At 37.2% G+C, this 22,843-nt stretch overlaps 1 protein-coding gene across 1 annotated transcript in view; it reads left to right on the forward strand.

Moving 5' to 3' along the window:
• Window positions 1-22,843, forward strand: part of LOC107194681 (ras-GEF domain-containing family member 1B-like) — a 349,908-nt gene that overhangs the window by 26,365 nt on the left and 300,700 nt on the right. Inside the window, exon 2 of the mRNA XM_015584343.1 lies at window positions 12,525-12,590. Within this exon, the coding sequence (XP_015439829.1) occupies window positions 12,525-12,590 (66 nt within the window). The remainder of the gene's footprint in view (window positions 1-12,524; window positions 12,591-22,843) is intronic.

Raw genomic sequence — 22,843 nt, forward strand, 5'->3', positions numbered from 1 at the left:
CGTAAACCGAAAATGGCGATGTGGAGTCTGCGAGAATCTTACCGGATCCTTATGCAAAGCTACGCGAGGTATTATGTGTATATTTACGATGACTAGAACGAAATGGAATTTGGAATCGAAGCTCCTGTTGCGCCGGAAAAGAAATCTGTCTGTATACAAGGAACAATATTCCTTTCATGGAATATTGGTTCCCGCTGACATATAAGTTATTTCTATTTCGAAACAGGGAGAAAACGGCGTTACTAGCGGATATCGCGAAATAAAATTGCAATATGCAGGGTAATTTTAAATGTCGAATATACATGTTACTTCTGAAACTAATGTCAGTTGCTTAAGAAATGTATATTGCATAATAAATCAAAGTTGAATAGTGCTATAAACTCATAAATATCTCCAGACTGTTTATAATAATCGCCTAACATTAAAGTACTAAACATGCTTTTCTATAATTTTATATTGCATTCCGAAGGATACTAAATTACCTGAAAATGTACTGATACTTCTCTGCAACTAAATTCCCGATGAACTTTATGCAAATAAAAATTCTACTACAACGTAAAATCAATTCTCAGCTTAGAGAATTTTTTAAATACGTCCCTAACCGTTGCATTAAGAAAATTCACGGCTTCCAATATAAAATTGTTACCTAAATTAACAGCTAGTCTATTAGGCAGTTGCCTCTCGTTAGGGAACTAGTTTCAGCTATTTAAATAATGAATCGGCACGCCTTAATTCATTACGCTCGTGGTGTCTGCGCCCCAAAGAACAGGCTTTAAAGAGAACGGCGAAGAACCACTCGCTGCGTCGGCGTTATCACTTTAATAATTAATAGACGGCGTGGCAAACAATGTAGGGAACCGCGTCTACCCGAAATATCGGTGTCGACGCCAAAACCTCGTCACGATCGCCGTGACAATGGACATCCGTCCGGCTCATGGAGATTTATCGCGTCGTTCCGCGACGAGCATTCGGCCGAAGGATCAAACGAGCCACGAAATATGGGCTTGGCTTTCGAGAACCTCAGCGAATACTCGACACGATAGAAATCATGAGGGACGAGTGACTTTACTAAACAGAGTACCTGGTCTGATTCTATTAAAATTATTATTTTTCTCGTTTTAATTTAAACGAACGTGGAAACCTTATCTTTGAACATGAAATACGAAGATGATTGGATATATGGATCGTGTATATGTAAACTAGATTTGTATAATATGGCATGTAATATTATTAGATTGTACCACATGAAATTATCAATGTTCGATTATTTGGCAGTCAACAGCGATTAATATATTAAATATGATTTACGTTGGCTATTGTGTTGGCCAGAAGTTGTAACATTATTGGGATTATTAATTTCTTGTGATTATTTAATCATTCTACAATATTATATTAGTGTAGTAATTGCGGATACTTTTGTAATATAAATTTAAATTGGGCCGTAGCAAAATTACCAGATTAAATACTTCTTGTAGCTTCCAGAACTCTTTTTAAGAAATAAAATATTCTCTTTAATTTCTAAGAAATAGATATTACTTAAATAAGTATTTAAAAAATTAATTTAATGTAAAAACGTCACTTTTATCTCAAAGGAATATGCCAATTAATGTCTTGGTTAGAGAAGTTATGAATCAGGGTTCTATATGTATACACAGTGCAACCGCAAGGAAAGTACAAGCAAACAGGAAATGATTCCTTATGCAAAAACAAGTCAAAAGTGTAGAATATAATTTTTCCATTCGAGGTTTCGAGATAATCGATTTTAAAAATTCATCTAAAACGTGTGTAGTCTCGCTAGCAATAAGTAGAAACACTGTGCAATGACCAGACGCGTTGCTCCAGTCCTATTCCAGTGCACGCGTATCCACCAGATTGTCAAACTCGATTAACTCGGAAACGAAGCGTCGGATGAACAAATATTATTCCACTCTTTCAACTTATTTTTGCATAACGAATCACCTCCTGCCCGTTTGTACCGTCCTTTCGGCCGCTCTCTATACAGGGTGTCCCACGCAACTGGAACAGGCTGTACCTCCTAAACGGTTGGGAATAGAATATGTTATAAATAAAAGTTAAATGGTATCTGACGGTGCATAATATGCAACTAATTTTATGTATTTTTGTGCATCAGAAAAATGCAACTGCACTTCTTTCTAAAATGGAAACCTATGTTTTTGATTGCACCGATCGATGCAGTTTCTTGTGCTCTACATAAAAGTACTAACATACTTATGCCCTAAACTTATTCGTTAGGAAGTTATCGAAGCTTCATGTTTACAAACATTGTAATGGAACATAACAGTAGGTACTCCGGAACGCTTTCCGAGAGACCGAAATAATTCAGAGCACTTTTAGCTTCGATAACTTCCTAATGAATAAGTTTAGAGCATAAGTATGTTAGTACTTTTATGTAGAGCACAAGAAACTGCATCGATAGGTGTAGTCCAAACCATAGGTTTCTATTTAAAAAAAAAAGTGCAGTAGCATTTTTCAGATGCATCGATGCACAAAATGCACCGTTTGATACCATTTAACTTTAATTACTTATAACATTTTCTATTCCCAACCGTTTAGGAGGTACATCCTGTTCCAGTTGCGTGGGACACCTTGTATACACTGAACTACAAAACTATTCATATAACAATTACATTTTACAATAAAATTCAAGCAATGCAAAATGGAAACGAACAGAATTCTACAATAAAACATTTGGAATATTCGACCATATATTTTTAACACTATAGTTACAGAATTTTTTTCTCCTTGTTTTCACCAGCTCGATCACTTTCCTCGATATCAGCGAATAACAGGAACACTCTGTATAAGAAACATGTAGCTACAAATTCTCCTTCCGGAGAAACCATCCTCCTCTCAGACAGAGCCACGATTTTTATCACTCCCGTATATAACGCGAGCGAGTTGAACGAGAGAGATGGGTTACGAGCCGCGGACGGAGGACACGTTTCTTAATAGATAGGATGATAGGGCGGTCATAATTCTTTACGACTCCGTCGCGAGCTCGAAGGTTCGAAATCGATGGGGAACGAGATGTAAATTCACCGTGGGATTCGAAATTCCGCGACGGTGTTCGCGAGTAAATACCGTCGCCTCCCCCCGAGTTTCGTCCATTATATGGGTTTAAAACGATTTTTCTCTCGCCTTCGCCCGTTGCTTTCGCCGAATCGACCGTTTCCAAGCGGGGAACGTGTTCATCGAACTTGAGTTTTCGCTCCCTGAAACCGAGTCTTTGTAGGTACGGGTAGACGGTCTTTTGATGGAATTTTCGGGGGGTGAAATTCACTTGGCGGATCCGATGAATCGAAACGTGGGGAGGATTGACGGAAGCTTTTTCTGAAACGCGGAAGAGGAATTGGTTGGAGCAAATTGTATTGAAGCATCAGGCTGGTTCGTATTGTCCTCGTGGAATCTGATGATGGTATCACTGCAGATGTTTGTGTATGTAGATTTTTTTTATAATAGGAATTACAGAAAAATTTATTTCATTTACGACAGGATTTATTCGATGGTGAATAAATTGAAATGTATATCTGAGTATTTGCAAAGTCTTTTTCAGCGTGTTTTGCATCATGTTTGTTAAAAGTGTACGGAAACCATTTATATGTATTTGTTACCATCGCGAATATGAAAAACCCACTAAACTAAAAATTTTTACTAAGGTTTAGATGATTTTATTTTGTAGTTAATGTAATAAACTTCTAGATAGTAGAAATAGGTTGGCCTCGATTTTTTACCTCAAAGTCAACTCCAAGGAACCTTATTTATGTTCCATGAAGATCAAGCATACATGGTGATTTTAGGACCCCCATTCATTAGGCAGTTTTCACTCCTCTCGGTGAGTAGGTACTATAAGCCCCTAAAGTCTTAGACCCCATTTTTATAACCCTGTATAGTAGTTCTTCTCTGAAAATACATTTAACTGAAATGTTTACGATCACATACAACATTAAGCTATGTAACAGAAAAAAGTGTATGATCGAAATTAACTAATGATAGTCACTCTAGTCACGTTGCCTGTATCAAACCGTTTCACTACAGATCGAGAATACTGATATAAAAATGAAACTACAATCTGAGGGCTTCCAACCTTACGATACAGAATCTTTTAATTACAAAAATCGAGGAATATAAAATATATATAAATATATATATTTCACAACAATAACGTTGTGTTAAGCTGCCATTGAAGCTAGTCGCTTGGGACAAATTTTGAACGTTTCTTTCGGATTTATTGCCGTGTCCAGGGATTTCTACTTTAGAGGCGATTCTTCTCGCGGCTTATCCTGACGGGACAACGTTTTATTTTCAACGTGGCTTTTCCTTGACGGCTGTCTCCTTGCGGAACCTCCACGGTTCGCGCTGCCGTGCACGAGAACGCTCGTGAAAAAAACGAAATCAAAGAAACGATGAGAACACGTCAGAAATAGGGAGTATATATCAGAGTCCTTGCACTCGATAGGTTTCGAAGAGCCATAATTAAGCTGGTGCACGGGGGAATAAGCTGTGCAGAGCACCCCCGTTCCGCCATTTTGAAATACAGACGAATGAAATCCTTTTATAATAGCGAAATAAAAGGCAAGATTAAAATCCTTGTCTGTGAGAGAACAATTGTTCGGTATCTTCGGTTATTGTACGTGAAATAGCGAAATTTACAGATTGGCTGGTATGTTTTATTATAACTTCGAACACGGAAATTATTAATTTGTATTATTAAATATATTATACGTGAAACTGATGGTTAAATATTATTTGAGATAAATTAGTGTGATCAGTGAACACGAATCAAAATTTGATTGTTGAATTTACAATTAGAAATTACCTGAAATTTGGAAGCACATTTAGTTTGGAATTCTATAAAGGAATATTTATTTGAAAGGAGGAATAATTCGATGCAAATATTAGTTAAGAGTGTTGGTTTTCGAGAATTCGTTATTTTCTGAAAATCAAAGTTTTGCAATAATAGGTTAACCGTGTTCACCTGGTCGATTTTTGTAAAATCATTCTTGTCATCTATCTCGTTTGGTAGTTCTCGTATTTTTTCACCCTTGAAAATCGTTTTTATGGTAACCGAGCGCAGTTGTAACGGAACATTCATTTTTACAAGGAAGATCGGTGATGAATATCAAAAATTTGTTTATCTTCTGGCCGGAAGGTACGCGCATTCTAAAAATTTATTACTCTGTCATGGAAACGGATTTTTACGGAAGCATGGTACATTTTTCCGCATCAAAGTGAAATGCTTTCGTTACTTCCTTTTATTCAGTGCGACGCGACGTTCGTGGTAATAATATTATTCTGCACTTTTATCGTAAATTCGGTGAAGCTTAATTCCCGCAGCTTCCGGTGAAACTGAAACATTTTGCCGTGAACTAATTTCATTGTATGCTATTAAAATTACTGTACCTGTGATTCAATTTCGACGAAATATTTATGTCATATTTTCCCCGGGTTGCTTTATTTTAATACGACTTTTAGATTACAATTTTTGTACTTTTATGGCTGAACCTCTTTCCGGATAATTTACAGTACTCAGTCTCCTCTAAAATCTCTTCAAAGAGAAATTACTGTCGCACTAGATAAATTTTATTTATACTTATTACTTACAGATTTCTTTTCTCTAGTTAAAAAGGTAAATTCATATCAGAGTGTTCCATAGTTTAAGCCACACGGGTAATTTAAATGGTGAGGGTTATTCTTTAGAAATTATATTCTCCATATTTCAGTCCTTTTCTCTAATTCAGTCTCTTTTAATTATTAAGTAAGTGCGCCTTCTTATATGTCATTTGATGTTTTTGAATGATTTGTGAAACAAACAGAACCGAAGAGCTCAAAATTCATTTATGGCTACATGGTAGAACTATTAGTAACAGCTCAATACATTTGACACTTCACAGTCTGCATTCAACATTTCATATTTCGTATACTATATTGTATTCTGTGCCCTAAATCGTAGAATATGTCATATTCTTTTCTCTAGTATACTACTATAGTTTACTTCTGCTCTTATACGTTATTTTATTTAATGTTTCAATGTAATAAATCAAATTTACTTGCAAATACTAATTCACTAATACCGGTACGTCATTATTAAACAGCGGATGTTTATGCAGACAAGTTTTTATGCCTGAGTTTACAAAAGCTGTGATCAAATAAATATCTCTTTACTCCACTAAGGGTTCCACCAGACTTCAAAGTAGTGAAAAATCAGGTTAAACTTCAGTAACTATTTTACTGCACTGAATTTTGAATCATCAAATTTGTATCTACCGAACTCCATATCTCTACATCCACGTGTTCCCCGAAAATCCAAAAAAAATCTCCAATCCGTTGCTTCTTGTTAGTTTCACGAGGACCACGTCGCGATCCTTTCAGAATTGTTCTCCGGCAGTTTGTAACAGGTCGTAATGAGGTTCGCTTGGCGGACGCCTACGAAATCGCTCGCTAACTGTGTTGGGGTGATCGTTATTCTCGAGACTCCGTTCGCCCGAGTGTTCTGATGGTTTCTCCAGAAATTCTGGTGGCGAACCATTCACGACAATGGACCAACGGTTTGTCTGCGGATCCTTTCCAGTTCCCTTCTCCTTTTTCCTTTCACTTATTTCCTCCCATCGCATCGTCCTCTTCCTTTTTCGCCGTCTACTCCCGTTCGTTCGTTTCTTCGCGAAGACCCCATTCTCCCTGCGTCGTCGATCGGATCGACGCTCTGCATGTTTCTCGAAGGAATTTCCAGAGGCGAATTCTTCCCACTTGTGTCCCATCGATCGTCAACGAATTGTTCAGTCCCTTCGACCCCGTTTCTGTAACCTGGTTCGTGAACGTCACAGAACGAGTTTTCGCACTGGTGCCCCATTGCTCTTCATGGAAGTTTGTTGCCTCCATTAAATATTTTAATTGTGTTTCTGTTTCTGTACATTCTTGACAATTTTTTCTTTCACAGTCTTCTCATAGTTACTCACACCTTCGTTACTCTTTTTTTACAGTGATCGTATTTACTCGTATATGTTACACATTTTAATTAGAGCAATTTCTGATACCATCATTTTCTATGTTTTCGTCTGGCTTCCATTTCATTAACTCTTTCCTTTCATAACAGACTTCTGACATTACATAACGAAAAACGACAAAGTGCTGTGTGTCACGGAAGAATAAAAACGAATTAAAATTTTAAGCAATATAAAACTCAATTGTCCTCTCTACAGCCGAAACTTCTCTCCATAAATTCGACTGAGACTTTTATCAGGCAATATTTCATCCGTGACTAACGTCTTCGGTCTAATTTAAACGCTGTCAGGATGTTACCATCGTAATTCTTCCTGAACTTCTTGGCTTCCGAGTAATTTGTAAATAATATGGACATTAGTTATATGATCCTCGCTGGGATCTTTTAATCGCCCGCTTGAGAGTATCCTGCATCGGGAACGTGGAATAATTTAACAACTTCGAAGGTTCTGTGTCCATCGTGGATACCCGTTTCAAGGAACCACTTAGGGGATCTATAACCTAACATCAGTTTCCAAAGTCAGTTTACACGCCATTTATTCAGTGATAGTATTATGGAGTTCGTTTTCTGGCAATCATTAGAAGTACTAATAACGATGACAGCAGATTTTATGCATTTATAGAATACCCAATTGTCTAAAATTCAGTATAGTAAAAAGTTTCGGGAAGTTTATTTAGGGTTTCCTTTTATTTCGAAGCTACTGAAACCCTTAAACATGGCATATATATTTTTCTTTGCGTCCAGCTTCGACAAATCAATTTAATTTATAGAATGAAAACGATTAAGGCCTATAATAGTACATTTTAGCACAGATAACATTACCTACAACTGTTTTGATTACCGTACACCATGAAAAGTTACAATTAAAAGGATCTGCGTTGAATGTCTGATCCGTGAAAAATGCTTTTCACTGTTAAATTGTGTCTTAGACAACTCAAAAGAATCCAAATCATTTTACAAATTATTGACAGACGAACTTTGGTGCAGAAATTTTCGTTTGTTATTGTCACTTCTTTTAGACACAGCGCAAACAGGATTAACTTTTGTTTTCGAAAAGTGAGTTTTCCACCCGTAAAAAGTATCTGCCTCTCCGAGCCAAAATCCCCACCGCAGATTTTCGATTATTTGCCTTTGTTTGTTCTCTGCGTTTTACCGCGGAGCAGTTTTCTATTGTACATGCGATGTCAACGTCGCACAAAGGGAAATCTTCGAAATTGGACAGATACTGATAACGAGGATATCCCTTGCTTCGTTTATATAATTTTCTTTGGGTGTGAATTTCACGGAAACTGTTCTGACTTTTCGGCTGTCGCATTCGGTAACAATAAGTAATTGAAATTTACAAAAAAACTAAATGGATTAAAGTTCCCTTAAAAAGTACTCGAAAAAGAATTCTTTTAATTATTTTTAGTCGATTATTTATTCGACCTCAGACAATACAATCGAGAACAAAATAATAAAATTACGATTCTAAAAAATTCTGTATCACTTCTTTTTTTAGAAATAAAGTACAACGTTTAGGGTGAAGAAATGAATCGAAAAAAGATAGAGGAAATGCACGGAGTACGTCTGTGAAGAAATTTTATCGGGAAAGCTGACCGAATACCTTTACCATTTTGCTCATCGGCTTTTTGAATCAGGGACGCGATTGTTGACCGATCCGTCGAAGCGGATAAAGATAAGGAAGAAACGATTCAGTGCGAATTCCGTGTTGCGGATGTTCCGCAGCGCGATTCGATTTGTTTTTCCCCTCTGACTCCGTCTTACATGACTGTTCTGTTATAAATTACTGCCTGACTGTTATCAAAATCGTGGCTTTATCAGGAAAAATAGTAGATCACTTTTCTCGATTAGTAAATAAAAAGCCTCTGTTGTCTATGAAAAGAAAGCAAATCAATCTCAATCAAAATAATTTAATATTATACTCTGTGATGCATTTTAATGGAAGAATTTAGTGAAATATTGTAATTGATTTTTTATGCAAAAATTGTTGTACCTAGAAACTGTAAAATTAAAAAAAAAATATCTTTAAAAGCCGAATATAGAAATCAATGAAACCAAAATTACATGTATCAATACAATCTCTGGGAATGACTTTTTTACCCCAATATTTCAGTTATTCTATGTAGCTACTGCCAGCGAATTGGAAAAAGGATTGAACCGAAATTTATTTAAATTTGTATCTCTATCTAGTAAATTTGCATGAAATTTTCATTCTATTGTACTTTAAAAATTCGTATCTGCTTCAAGTCCATAGAATTTGCAGAGTAATCACAAATTACTTAAAACAATACATTCAGTTATTCGAAATCTGCATTAAAAATACAAAACATACCTTTATCGGTTGTGTTGAAGAATTTCTGTAACTCTAGAAATATGTTCTACGTATTTATGGCTGCAATAACAATCTTAGGAAAAATATCTCCTATTCGAATTCCTGGGCATTGATATCAGGTTGTATTGGTAAGGGATGTTCCCCTTTACTACGTTTTTCCTTCGGTTTTCTCCCGTCCGATCGTGTCCTCGAGCCCAGGCTACATTATCCATATTGATAACAATTACTTTGAGTGAGTTCCTATGCCTTCAAGACGCTCGTATCGATTCCTCTCGGGGCTTGTAGCTTGCAATTACCTTTCGTGCTTTCATGCACGACAATAGAAGATTGTCAGCGAGAAACGCTTCGGACAGCTCTGTCCTCCGTTAGATTCGCAGAGAATTCCATATCTGAAATCGCAAGTATATTAACGCTCCGTAGTCAACCATATTTTCTCATGATCCATAGGCACACTGGGTTGTTTATGACCAAGTATAATTTTCTTACTGTTTTAGACTTGCAAAAAATCTGAAAAAAAATTCTGAGATACTTGTCAAAGCCTTTATTACATTACATAATCATTCGTTAAGTCTAAAGCTTTTAAAGTTTTTTACTTTTACTTTTACTTCAATTAATTTTCACTCCATCCAATAAATAATTTGTATAATTATTACAGAGGAATTTGTCGTTTTCTTTTTTATCGTTCCAGCAGAAATAATTACTGTTACAGCGAATGTGTATCATTTTCACGGTTACAACGAATCCTGTTTCAGTCTCGTGTAATTGGACGTATGTTTATGGGATCGAGGGGGCTGCACATCATGGAGTTCATACAAACAACGGATAAATACTGCTAAACGTGTCGCGGAGATTTAATTAATTTCCATGATTGCTATAACGTGCATGCCATAACTGTGAACTCGATTCACCGTGCAGAATGCTGAATATCCAACGCCGGCCACATTTATCTCCGTGAAATGCAATATTGATTCAACGGAACAAACCTACGATTGTTTATTCGACGTTGTGTTTTCGGTTTGCGCTCAGCTTTCCTTTTTTCGTCGGCGACGCATGGTCGATTCAAAAACTACCGTGGATACTTGCGACAAAACCCAATCGACAATTTTTACTGCGAAATAACAATTGTTCTTCGTCATGGAGAAAGTGAATCGGTGGTGGTATAGCGTACTATACGTTTTAGTGAATTGACAGTAATTATTAAAGAAAATAAAATAAAATTATCGCAGTGTCAATATTGTGTCAATTCATGTTCATTTGCATTAATTGATCAACTTTTGATTATATTAATCGTCATAGACGAGAATCATTCAAGTTGCTTTAATTTAGCGAGTTAAATATTGTTCATTATTCGTGAACAAAATCCTTGTTATCTATTTATAGTTTATAGTTAAATTTCCATTACAAAAAGAAATAACTTTCGCAAAGCTTTGACCGCGAGTCTCCATTCATTTCTTTCATTCCTGTTTTCGGTTGTCTAATGTCGTACAAACGGCGTAAACTCAACTTCTATTTGATAAATTTCCATTTTCATTGCCGCGCAACCCGTAAATCCCGAAGATACATTCGGTCCATGCCCGTGGAAAGGAGTGTACCGGACTATTTGTCGTGCGCTATTTAATCCTAGCATATCGCAGGCGTTCAAGAAAATGGCCGTCCTGGAACTGTTATTTCAGGAATAAAAGTACGTTTAATGGATCTCTGGTCCGTTTCTCGGTCGATCGAAACGCTTCGAGCTGCGCTATTTTCGTCGAGGAGGATCATTCCCCCGTTTAAAACACGGGGAACTATCGACTGATCTGAAGAGATGCTTGCGCCTTATCACGTCCATTTCCGCGTGGACTGGATTGATTCTCTTCTGGGATCGGCTGATTTAAATTAGATACGATCCGATGCCATCATCCCCATCATCTTCTTCGATCTTTATGTTACATCTTAACTACCTTTGCGGTTTGGTTCGTAATTTCGAAAGAGAGCTTCAAATAAGTAATTAAGTAACTGATATCCGCGGAAATGAATTCGGTAAAAAGTTAAACGATTCTGAAGGAATTGTTGAAACCTTCCTTAGAAAATGTTTATTATCATGAACTCTTTTCAACGGTCTCTCAACCTACGTAGTGTATTTTACAATACGTAAGAAATTGTTATTCCTGAAAACAAAAAATGAAAACGTAAATAAGCCACTGCTTCCATAGATGTCAGGTTGGAGCTGTTCAATCATTTCTTCTCTCAATTTTTTTTTGACGGAACTACTAGTGCAACTGCTATTTCTAGTTACCGTGAATACTCTGTTTTTTCATGTTCGTTGTAACATCGAACGCATTTTCTCGGTCAGGGACAGTTAATGGCTTGACTGCAGCCAGCGGACTGCATGCATGGCATCCCGTAGATTTACGAGGCGACAGCTTTTACAGCCGCGTTTCGAGATTCGTAGTTTTACGCGCAACATCCGGACGATTTCACGCGGGAAAATCATGTCTCTATTTGGAATTGACAGCTCGTCGATCGACGTCAAAAAGCTGCTACTCCCGCTCGGCTAAAAGCTGGCAAATGTAATCGTTTCCTTCTAATAACGGACAGCTACAATTCTAGTCCTCTAATTGACTTGTTCCTTCGTGAATTTCTGTCCCTGTTACAGAGAGATTACATAGACACGGTGGTACAGAAAAAAGAAGCTCGAAACATAGAATAGATAATTTATGTTTAACAAATAATGAATCCTGCCAACGTTGAAAGTGATTCTTCATTTTACATCGAAAGAAGGATAGTGTAATTTTTTGCTGGAGTGCATTTTACAACCTAAATCTTAATAAATGCTAGACAAGATATATCTATATTCGTTGTATATTAATTATATTTTGTCAGAATACGTAAATGATGCGTAAACGTGAATTGTAATTAAAAATGGAAAGATTGATGTAAATATTTCGGGGTATCGTATTTTTTATTTATAATTTTTAATTTTGTTGTGGGTATTTCAGAATATATATATATATTGATCATTTTATATTTATTACGATTTATTTGTCATATTGTTATAGTTAATCTAAGTAAACGGTGTCTATGTGAAACAATAAACTCATAGTTTCGTTGGCCTCAAACCAATCGTATCAGACTGTTTTTGAGATTAAAAAGTGTTCTGATGTATTAAAATGAAATTTATCTTTGTTACAGCCTACTATTTTCGGTACGGTGACAACAGAGCCCAGCTTGAACCCAAAGGATGGCAACAGTCGAAGGGTGAGTAATATACAATGAAATTTCATATTCAAGCATTAGACATTCGAATAAGACACTAATTAATCAATTCTCTGCACGTTCTATTGATCAACGGAACGAGCGTATTCAGATTCGTTTTTGCAAAAAAAAATATTAATCGACTTTAATATATTCGCGAAGGAATAAATAAATATTTCACGCAATATTTTGAGCACGAAGTCAAGGTAAATAATACCAACAGCTAATGTTAATAGAAACTGAAGATCCAAATTCTAAAATTCTAGTACTGTTTTATTATATTCGAACACAAACAGATATTCTTGAATATAACATTTTCTATCTATCTAGAATTACATTTTACTTACACCAAACATCTGGTATGAAATGCACTAATTAATTTCCAAAAAAAAATATAGGAACATGCTAGAACTCTTTGTCTATAACAATTCTCACACAAAGGAAGTACATGCATACAAAGTATCCTGTTCTAGCTACAATAATTCTTCGTTTCGTTGCATTAACATTACTTCCAAGAACATATTTTGTCTTATATTTGACAAGTAAAGCGTTGGGTTTTAAGAGACAGTCGTGTAATGCGCCACTGCAGTAATTCTTCGTCCTGTTCTTCTAACGATAATGTCAAAAATATATACATTCCCCCGTGTTTTACAAGTAAAATATCGAGTTTTAAGAGAGAGGCAGGTAATACGCCAATAATTTCGAGGGTAGATACAGCGTAGAAACCGTCGCGAGTGCACGGAAATTTTGGTCTTTTCCATGGAACGTGTCTCATGGGACTCCTTCCTTGGTCTTAATGGGTAAAAATTGCTGCTAAGTTGGTGTTCTCCTCTAACGTTAAACGCCTGAAGATAAAGCGTTCAAGCGGTCTAATTAAAAGTAACTGCGGCACCAAGCAAGTCGTTCGGCCCTGGAACCCTTCCCGCGGATGGACTTTAACGCGCAAAGTCGCGAAGACCGTGTCCGCTTTACGTCTTGCATAAATTCTTCATAATTGTAAAATCATGCAGAATATTGCGGACTCCCCGGTTGGAACGCACTGGAAACAGAAATGGTTTCACCAGGATGCATTTTCACGGGGAACTTTTTATTATTTTAATATGTTTTCCTTGTCTTTGTCCGTTGGGAATCACGAGCATTAAGCAAATGGCATTGGACATCAATTTAAGATAATTCCAAGCGAATTTCATTTGAAACTTTGCTTAACTCTCTTGTTCATTATAAGGTTATTTATTGATAGTACAGGTCGTAATTTTACTTTTTCTTACGATTTAGTTATAGATCATAAATTCGTTGGAGGGAACAGAAAGCTTGAAAAATCTGTAGGAACAATTATTCCGTCCTTGTTTTTCTTAATTAATGTAGAAGATAAAGTGACTTTACATAACGATTGCTATATAGTAATTTTCTTTTTTTTGTAAGTTTATTCTCATAAAAAATGAAATGTTAAGCACCTTTTGATGAAGAAATATCGAAGACTACAAGTATTTTCAGAGCATTAGCCTCGAATTTATAAAGCAGTATACAAAATTATTAGAATTTTTGTATCTGTTTCCTTGGTTCATTTAATTACTGATCTACTTATTTATCGATAAACAGTGTACATATAAATATTGTTTCAACCTGTGGGAAACTACGGGCATGGCGCTGCATAATTAGTCGAAGCAATAACGTTGTTTCATGCAACTAGTTTTCCAGCTTGACATTTTGTTGCAGTGCACATTGAAATGCTTGATATTTCGTTTTCTCACGAGCAGACACTGAAAACTTGAAAGTTCTGTCCAACATATCATGATTTATTGCATGTCTTTAAATAAACATATTTCAATCTACTGGCTCAGTTTACTCTACGGCAATATATTGTTCCGGATGTAGTGTGTATATAACTGTTTGTGCAAAGGAACACGGATATTGGATAAATTTATGTTTATAAATTCACAATGTTTATTCTGCGATATATCTGAACGCCTGCTTTTTTACTGATGCATTTACAAAATTCCTGTTTGCAGAGATGGATAAAATCGAGTTTATTAAACTCGTATTTTGACCGAGACAAACATTGCTCGTGTTATTATAAACACTTACGGAAAATTATATCCTTGTGGACTAATTTACAAAATTCCCTTATTAATGATTTTCCATCATTTTTCACCACTTTTACTTACTGAAGGCTCATCGGGACAGTTCTAATTTAAAACATATCGTCTCCAAACTAAAAAAAAATGTTAGGTTCCGTATCGGTATCGCAATTAAAAGAAAATGTACCTCAAATGCCTTTCGTTAAAACTCCCGATAACCAGGCGCATCGAGCCAACAAGCCTCTCACGTAAAATTAATAATCCAGAGCAAACCTTCGGGGCGTTGTCAGTGTCGTCGTTAAATAAACAAACCGAAGTGAACATTTCCTGTAAGCGTTCCGTGGGCTTTGACGATAAAAGTTCAACGAATCGAATAAATTCATGAATCTTAGATGCCCGGTTCGCAGCGAAACGGGGGACGATTCCGCGAAACATATCGCAGAATTCGGTCGGAACTCGAATCGATTTCAATGAATATTTAATTCACGATCCCCTTGATAAACGCTCATGGTTTCCGGGGCGGCAATGTTTCCCACGATGTCGCCTAAAATAGTTCTTTCTTTTTATTTCGTTTCTGCTCTCTGCAATTTTTTTTCTCTGCGCAAGAATCGCGTGGCCGGGCCGGAGGGCGAGAGAGGCAGGTGATCAAACGACTCCTGAAAGGGATGAAACGTAAATACGCGTGACGCGGCGGCGGTGGGCGCCCAGCGATCGATGTTAGCGTTTCAGAATGAGCGGGGGATCGTTTTGGATTTACATGTTCACACAACCGTGATTACGTCCGCGGGACGGTAACACGCCGCGTAGCAGATTTTGCCGCGCGATACGTTTACCGAAATGGAAGAGCAAGCACTCTGCCGCTTGCACGGTCATTGGCCGTGTACCGGGATTAATACGTGAGCCGCGAGAGTAATTTTCGTCGGATTTACTAAACGTATCCTCCGATTGAATAGAATCTCCGATCGTAACGGGGCGCTGAGGTTTACGCCGACCGACTCTTATCAGACTTTCTGTTCTGATGTTGTGTCTATGTAGATGCACAGATGAGCACTATCGAATGATTTTGTAATTGAAATAGATCTAAAGAACTGAATCCTTGTATTGAATATGTAGGATCAACTGACGAATACTCTGGTGTTTTGTGATTGAAATAAATCTAAAGAACTAAATCCTTGTATTGAATATGTAGGATCAACTGACGAGTACTCTGGTATTTTGTATTCTATAATGAGGAAATACACGAATACACTTGTAGGTATTTCGTAATCACTTCGTCAATAGGTACCGAATACGTTAGCATTTAGTATTCTGTACCCAACAATATGAAGAATACTTTAATTCAATTTATTCATAGATAAGTATATCAATGTATTATTTGAATACAACTACACGGAGTGCGAAAGAGGTTGTTCTTTTATATTTACTAACAGTCGACCGATACGACTAGCTGTTCGTTGCCGCTTTATTATCCTCTTAGTTGTTGAATAGAGACCATCATGTTCAGGTTGTGAAAATTATGGATAGCCGAACGTAAATCGTTTCCTCTTGTTTTCTTCGGTTTTGAGTTCGAACAACTAAAATCTTTCGAAATTTCTTTTCTTGGGCAATTCGGTCTCTTTTGGGTCGAACTGGTCTCGATGGATCCAACTTTAACCTTTCAATTTTTTGGTGCTTCCACTTAAGACTTTTAACTTTGAATCCATCAGACTTATAGGTTTTCTGTTTACGACTTGTCCTCTCTTTATATCTCTTGGTTTATCGTCCTTAAAAATAAATTTACTTATGAATTGAAAAGTTTACTTTGAAATTTTCCTAAATTGTACAATTGTAGTTCTCCTGGCGTTACTTTCATAGCTCGAGGCAAAAATCAACAGCTGCCGGAATTCCTCGACTTCGTTGAGAACGCGGATATAGAATGGCGGATGGTAGGAAGCGCGAGAATAAGAATGAGAGTGGTTGCAAAAGGAAGCGCGCAGAGGGAACAGGGGATTCGGTGAATGATTTTCACGTTATATTTGTCGGGGGTAAATATTGCTGGCGGCACGAAACGGGGACGTAACCCGTTTCGTTATGAATATAAATGTCGTTCCACCTTCCTGCTGTGCTTCCGTCTAATAAATAACGGGGCGAGGCGGGAGCTTAAGCGCCATAGTATCGTCGATGATAGCGGAAATTCGTTTCGTATCGTTCAGAGAGCAGAGAGTTTGTCGATTACAGAGGAAATAATCTTTGTGAAGAATATCATCGTTTATACTAATATTGATTTTTCGAAATTGATTTCCGAGCGAAATGTTAATTTTAGAATATTTTCGTGTAATGATTATTTAGTCAATGATCGTGTTTGAAGTAAATATTTCAAACAAATCGTTATTTCTAATTATGTGTCTACAATAGTGTTTAAATTTTCTTCCACTATTGAGACTGGCAAACCATATAGCGTTTTTAAAGGATAATTAATCTACGTCACGGAGCTATAAAACGATGAATTAATGGTCGAGTTTCGAATCGTGGCTGCGATATGACCTATTAATTTCGTTCGAGATCGAAGACCGATGCAGGTGTCATTTGACGAATTACTTTGCGAACCAACAGGCGCATAATATACACTCTCAGCCAAACGGCCTGGATCGCTTGACAATTCTGAATAAAGTAATCTGGTATCATAAACTTTCTTCTAATTTCAAATTCTTATTTTCAGTTCTTAACTTTCTTTCAAGGAATATAATTATTTACATTTACTCAAGTATGTTTGTTTAACAAGCAAACATTTGTATATTTTTATTACAGAGTCCAAATTTTTGACAAGCTTAGTCTGTTAATAAAAATTTAAGACAGTGCTCTTATTATGAAGAATACATGCACATAAGTACCACCATTGCACATAAAGTAATTCATATTACTAGTTACTTTTTCCGACAATATGAAGTTACACACAGAAGATAGGGACGCTAAATTGAACTTATCGAGATCCTAGAGAAAACTGATCGTCAGTTCTGCTACACTTCCAAGATCTTCGGTACAAGCACATTTCAAAAGCTCTTTCTCCCCATTTCAGATCTTTATAAATTGATTAAATCAAAGGACTCGATCGACATCGGGCCGAGTCTATAACCACTCTGAGAGCACGGATATAAAGGTGTACAAAAGACTACGCATGGGGACATGGATGAAATTCCGGGCGGGTCACCGTCCAATTTCTAAGCGTTTTATGAAACATGTCAGGCAGAGGAACACAGGGGCCACGTGATTGTCTGTCGAGTGTCGTTGGTTTTATTACGGGTACGTGCTGGAAATTAACGTGATTGCCCCCACCCCCTTCCTTCCGTCTAATGACGGTGGCAGAAAGAAGATTCGATGGAAAATATTTTATGCGGACGCGATGCTTCGTGATGCCCGTGCCGATTCACGACACGGCCAGAGATAACCCGTAATGGTTAGCGTGTTTCCTTTATGATCCATTCGAACGCTGATAAATTTCACAGGAAATAATGGGTCGTGCGAAATTGCATCGCTGTACAATTCTACTTGATTGCACTTTGAGCGAAGTCTTCGATGTGTTACCAACGATGTTGGTGAACTGATCGATGCTTATGTGTATAATTATATCATATTTTGTTCATAATTCTTGCTTTGTACACACTTAACAATTATTTATATTTGATTGTCTTTATTTTATCTCCGTGGAATGTCAATTATATTCTATTAAAATTACTAACCTAATTTTTCTTCAGATCTGTTGCAAAAATGATTACACAACTGTTTCCGACTTACTACAAAACACTGGCCAAACGTTACCTAAATTCCATTTCATTCCAGTTAACGTTCTGCAAATTAAAAGTACACAAATTCAAAGTGAAAACAGTGCTACCACCGAATTACTTTTAAAAATACACAACCATTTTTACGAATTTCACTCTGGTCCCTATTTTTTTGTCCAACTAAACATTGGCTTCATTTAACGAAACATACCAAGTATAAATGAATGATAAAATGGTTCTCGTCAGGAGAGAAATGCACAGTTGATAGCGTTACAAGCTGCCCATTCAGTCGAAACAGAACGAACCGTTCCAGTAAACAAAAGGAGGAATCAATAGGCTCCTGTTATTTCGAAATCGGACTGGGAACACCGAGACTGAGTCGATCTAAATTCTATTTTAATCGACGATAAAATTACAATTTCGCCGCAATCTCCGATTCATCCGCGGAAACACAGTTCCAACAAATTCCGTCCGTACCATACCAGCGCGGATCATTTCCAGAAAATCGTCATCGACACGAATGCCCAACCCCCTCCCCCTCACGTCAATCCAATTCACCGCGAGCTCTTACCGCGGCAAAAACTCGATCCACTCTCATTCACGATCCATGAGCGGATCGGCGAGCCAATAGGACGGCCTGAATCCTTAATAACGACTCCTGCCACTAATAACCGCAAAAGCACGAAATTCTCGTCCAACGAGGTTGACCCAGAATCAGGAACAGGTTGGTAAACACCGGGAATATGGGCAAACAGTATGAATCAGTTTTTGGCCCCGGCTATCGGTGAAATCGATGCTTTGCACCGATCTCTGGCCCTCGCCACCTATATCCCTTGCACGGTCGTGTCCATATGTGCACAGAAAATTAGAGTGGGAGTCGCAATTCATTCTAACGGTGTGGAACCTGTAGGTAATTCTGCTGATACCTTCAATCAATGCGAAACTGTTAGGTTGTTGCAAGATGAAATTGACTATGTCAGAGGTCGCAATCATAATTGCCGCAGGGAGATTGATCCTTTTATTGGAATAGGCTTGTTTCGATGGGAAACGGTGAACGTTCGACGTTGAGTGACTATGGTTAATTGTCGTCACTCGTGGTCACTTGTAATATACGGTCAGCGATAAGTGACTGTGGTGTTAGTGTACAACGAACTCTCAACGTTGGATGACTGTAATGGCGAATGGGTTAATGATGGACTGGTCTGTGGCGTCCTAAAATGTAGAAAAAAATGGTAGACACAAAAGTGAAAATTACCAGGCTATCTAAATAAACGCGTCAATCTGTTCAAAAAGAGTGCAATTACATTTTGCAGACATATAGGATTTTCTCTGACTCTGAGGAACAAGAAACATCCTTTTCTTATTACCCTCCGATTTAGAGAAGTTTTTAAGGATCAACATAATAGCTCAATTATGTCGAGAAAGAAAACAAAGAAACCATAATATAAGGTTATAAAGAAGGTCAGAAGTTGTAAATTCCGGGCTCGACCGTCGTGGTATGCGTCCAGTTGCGATGGATGATGACTCCAATGACAGAATTCTATCGAACTCTGTTACCTACAAATACTGATCCACACGAAACATTCAAGTTCAATCGGACCGGAAGTCCCAAAGATATTCCAAGTGTTCTACTTTCGTCGTTACCGACTGATCCACATTTAATTCACTAGCGGTACGCGTTGCATATTCGCCAGTAAAAGATGCACCGATGGCGTTACCGTGGCGCGAAACGGGATTGGGATTGTGGCACAGCCAACGCGTCAATCACATTTGATATCATCGTTGCCAGCGGCCGCCTAGGCAGTGGCCAGCTCATAGATTACAATGCGCCACGCATATTGTAGCGTCGATAGAGTGCTGAGGAGAGCAAGCTGAATGAGGGCCGGGGACCAAGAGATGGATGGTGAGCTACCCTTCTGGTTCGAGTTACTTGTAACGCATGTAATAGGATCCCCGCGTCCATTTCGCAGCTGGGCCCATTGATTACACTCGCGGAATGTGTTTGCTTCCCTCTTTGACGTTTACTCCTTTTTCCAGGAAGAGCTTTTAGATTCTGTTACCCGTGGAAAGGAGATACCTTGAAACCCTACTGTAATGGTGTTCCCTGTTATATCGGGGAGAGACTCGTTTTGGAATCAAAGCGACGAGAAAATTTCAGAATGGTATCGATGATGTGGGACACACGAGAAAAAATATTTCTTAGGCTGAAATGATTGAACATTTGACGTTGCTTTTTTACTACAGTTTGTATTTTTGAATGAAGTGTACAGGCAATCCTACTGCAGGGATCATGTTTTCGATATTAGATGGTACACAAATAGATGAATACATTCTTAGAACACAGTACGGATAGAATACTCTTTCTGTAGATCAGGTCATTTTACAAATAATGTCGTTTCTTGATTTTAACTTCGAGTGCAATGTATTAATATTAATACTTATGTTTACTTTTAATTATCGACATATTGACCATTGCTTTCTATAATCTTTACGTATGTCTCAGGTAATTTTGTATAAAAAAATTCATTCGAACTGATTTTTAAGTTCCCACTGTCGTCGAATTTTTTATCGGTTGAAAAATGTCTCAGTTATCGGAATAAGTGGTGACAGTGAATAAGCGATAAAATTTATTTTTTGCCACGAGTAACAATCCGATGAAACAATGATGACTGCTTTGCTGGTCTCGCAGAGAAGTACAAATGGCTATCCGCTGGATACAGTTCGTCATTGACAGATCATACGGAACCCATTTTTCAAGTCTTGATACCTTCGCGATTTGTTTCAAATGTCAATACATAGTACCGCTTCTACAATCCAGTCTTTCTGCTGTTTCTTCCAATGAGGTTGCCTTTAATGCTTCCTTACCGAGTAAGATAGGAAACGATATTATTTATGGAATGACCCTATAATGCAGTAGATAACACTGTACTACTACTAACTGTGTTACTTCAGAGTTTTACTGAACACAGTTTCCATAAAAAATCGTGAGAATTAACGTGTTATAAGAAGATTGTGTGTGCTCCGTCGTGAGTCGATTCCTTTCATAAATTATGCTTTATAAAATGTACTTTAACCTCGGTGGAGAACGAAAGACCAAGGGGGTTGGTAGAGTAACGAGGGCAGAAGGGGTGAGAAGAGATGGATGGAGACCTGAACGGTATCCTTCGTCCCCAGCCCACCGTATGCAATATTCGTATTACGTTCCCTTCATATATCGCATCGTTGATTGCGATCGTTTAACGGATGACCAGCTGGGTCGTTCATCTTCATTCCTGTTCTCGGAAGGTTTGCTGTAAGCATTAATTGGAATACGCTTTCCTAATTACCGGAGCATCTCGATTTCCTTCTAATTTTACTTTGATAAATTATACGATCCATATTCAATTTTAATTGATTCGGGGAGCCGTTACAATTTGTAATTACGATGCTGACAGTTCGCTGCTCGGCCGTGATTACAAGTAGAGAAAATTGAATGGAAATAATGGGATGGTAATTTAGTTTAGTCGTAACATCGAGGAGAATTTTTCCGGCTGATGTGCCTTCGAGCGATATCGTTGCATGTTAACAGAATGAAAGAGGAAACATGAGATTACAGATCACTGGATCTCTCCTGGATTAATGCTTTCAATAATTGTTTTTCCATATGCATAGCAAAAAATGTATTCATTATTATTACCGATAAAAATTTATTTATGACGTAGATTGTGTATATCAGAATATTTAAATTGTTTTGAATTAATTAGATTGATAGTCAATGTTTATTTCAATTCAAGTGTCTGTTGCTTTCAAAATTCGTCTTTTTGTATATTGTATGTTGTAATGTTTCATAATTTACAGTTTTATAAAAACGTGAGCAAGTCATTACGAGAAAGTTTTGTTTGAAGCTTTTAGTAATCTGCGCATCCATATTATGTAATATTCTTAAAGAAAGTAATTAAAATTTTGTAATTAGATGTTTTTGCAAAAGTACTTTTATTAAAACGAATCGAAAAACATTTCATTAGGACAGGAAGACGTCAATGTTGTTACTTTTAATTTACAACACTATGAACAAACTTGCAATTCCCGTATAATCACCAACTAAGCAAGATTCAGCGGAGAAATTTGTCTTATACATAGCAGATGAGAGTGTTTAATCTTAGAGTGAACCAACATAAGAACAAAATTATCACTTGCAATATGTGCCATAGTTTACTACTTTACTGTTTCTGAACTCTAGTCACGAGATTTATTACAGTAACTTTACTTGAAACATCCGCAGAAATTCCTGCAGAATGTTTCCTAACTATTTGTTACAAGAAGCATTCCAAGAAGATAGTCCACGTATTAGGCGAATGCAAAATTAATGGCCATTTTTCAGTCGAAAGTCTATCAATATTGAACGAATGCTGCAACCTAAAGCTGTCACTTAAATTACTTG

Source organism: Dufourea novaeangliae, unplaced genomic scaffold, assembly GCF_001272555.1.
Source record: "Dufourea novaeangliae isolate 0120121106 unplaced genomic scaffold, ASM127255v1 scaffold12, whole genome shotgun sequence".
Taxonomy (NCBI): Eukaryota; Metazoa; Arthropoda; class Insecta; order Hymenoptera; family Halictidae; genus Dufourea; species Dufourea novaeangliae.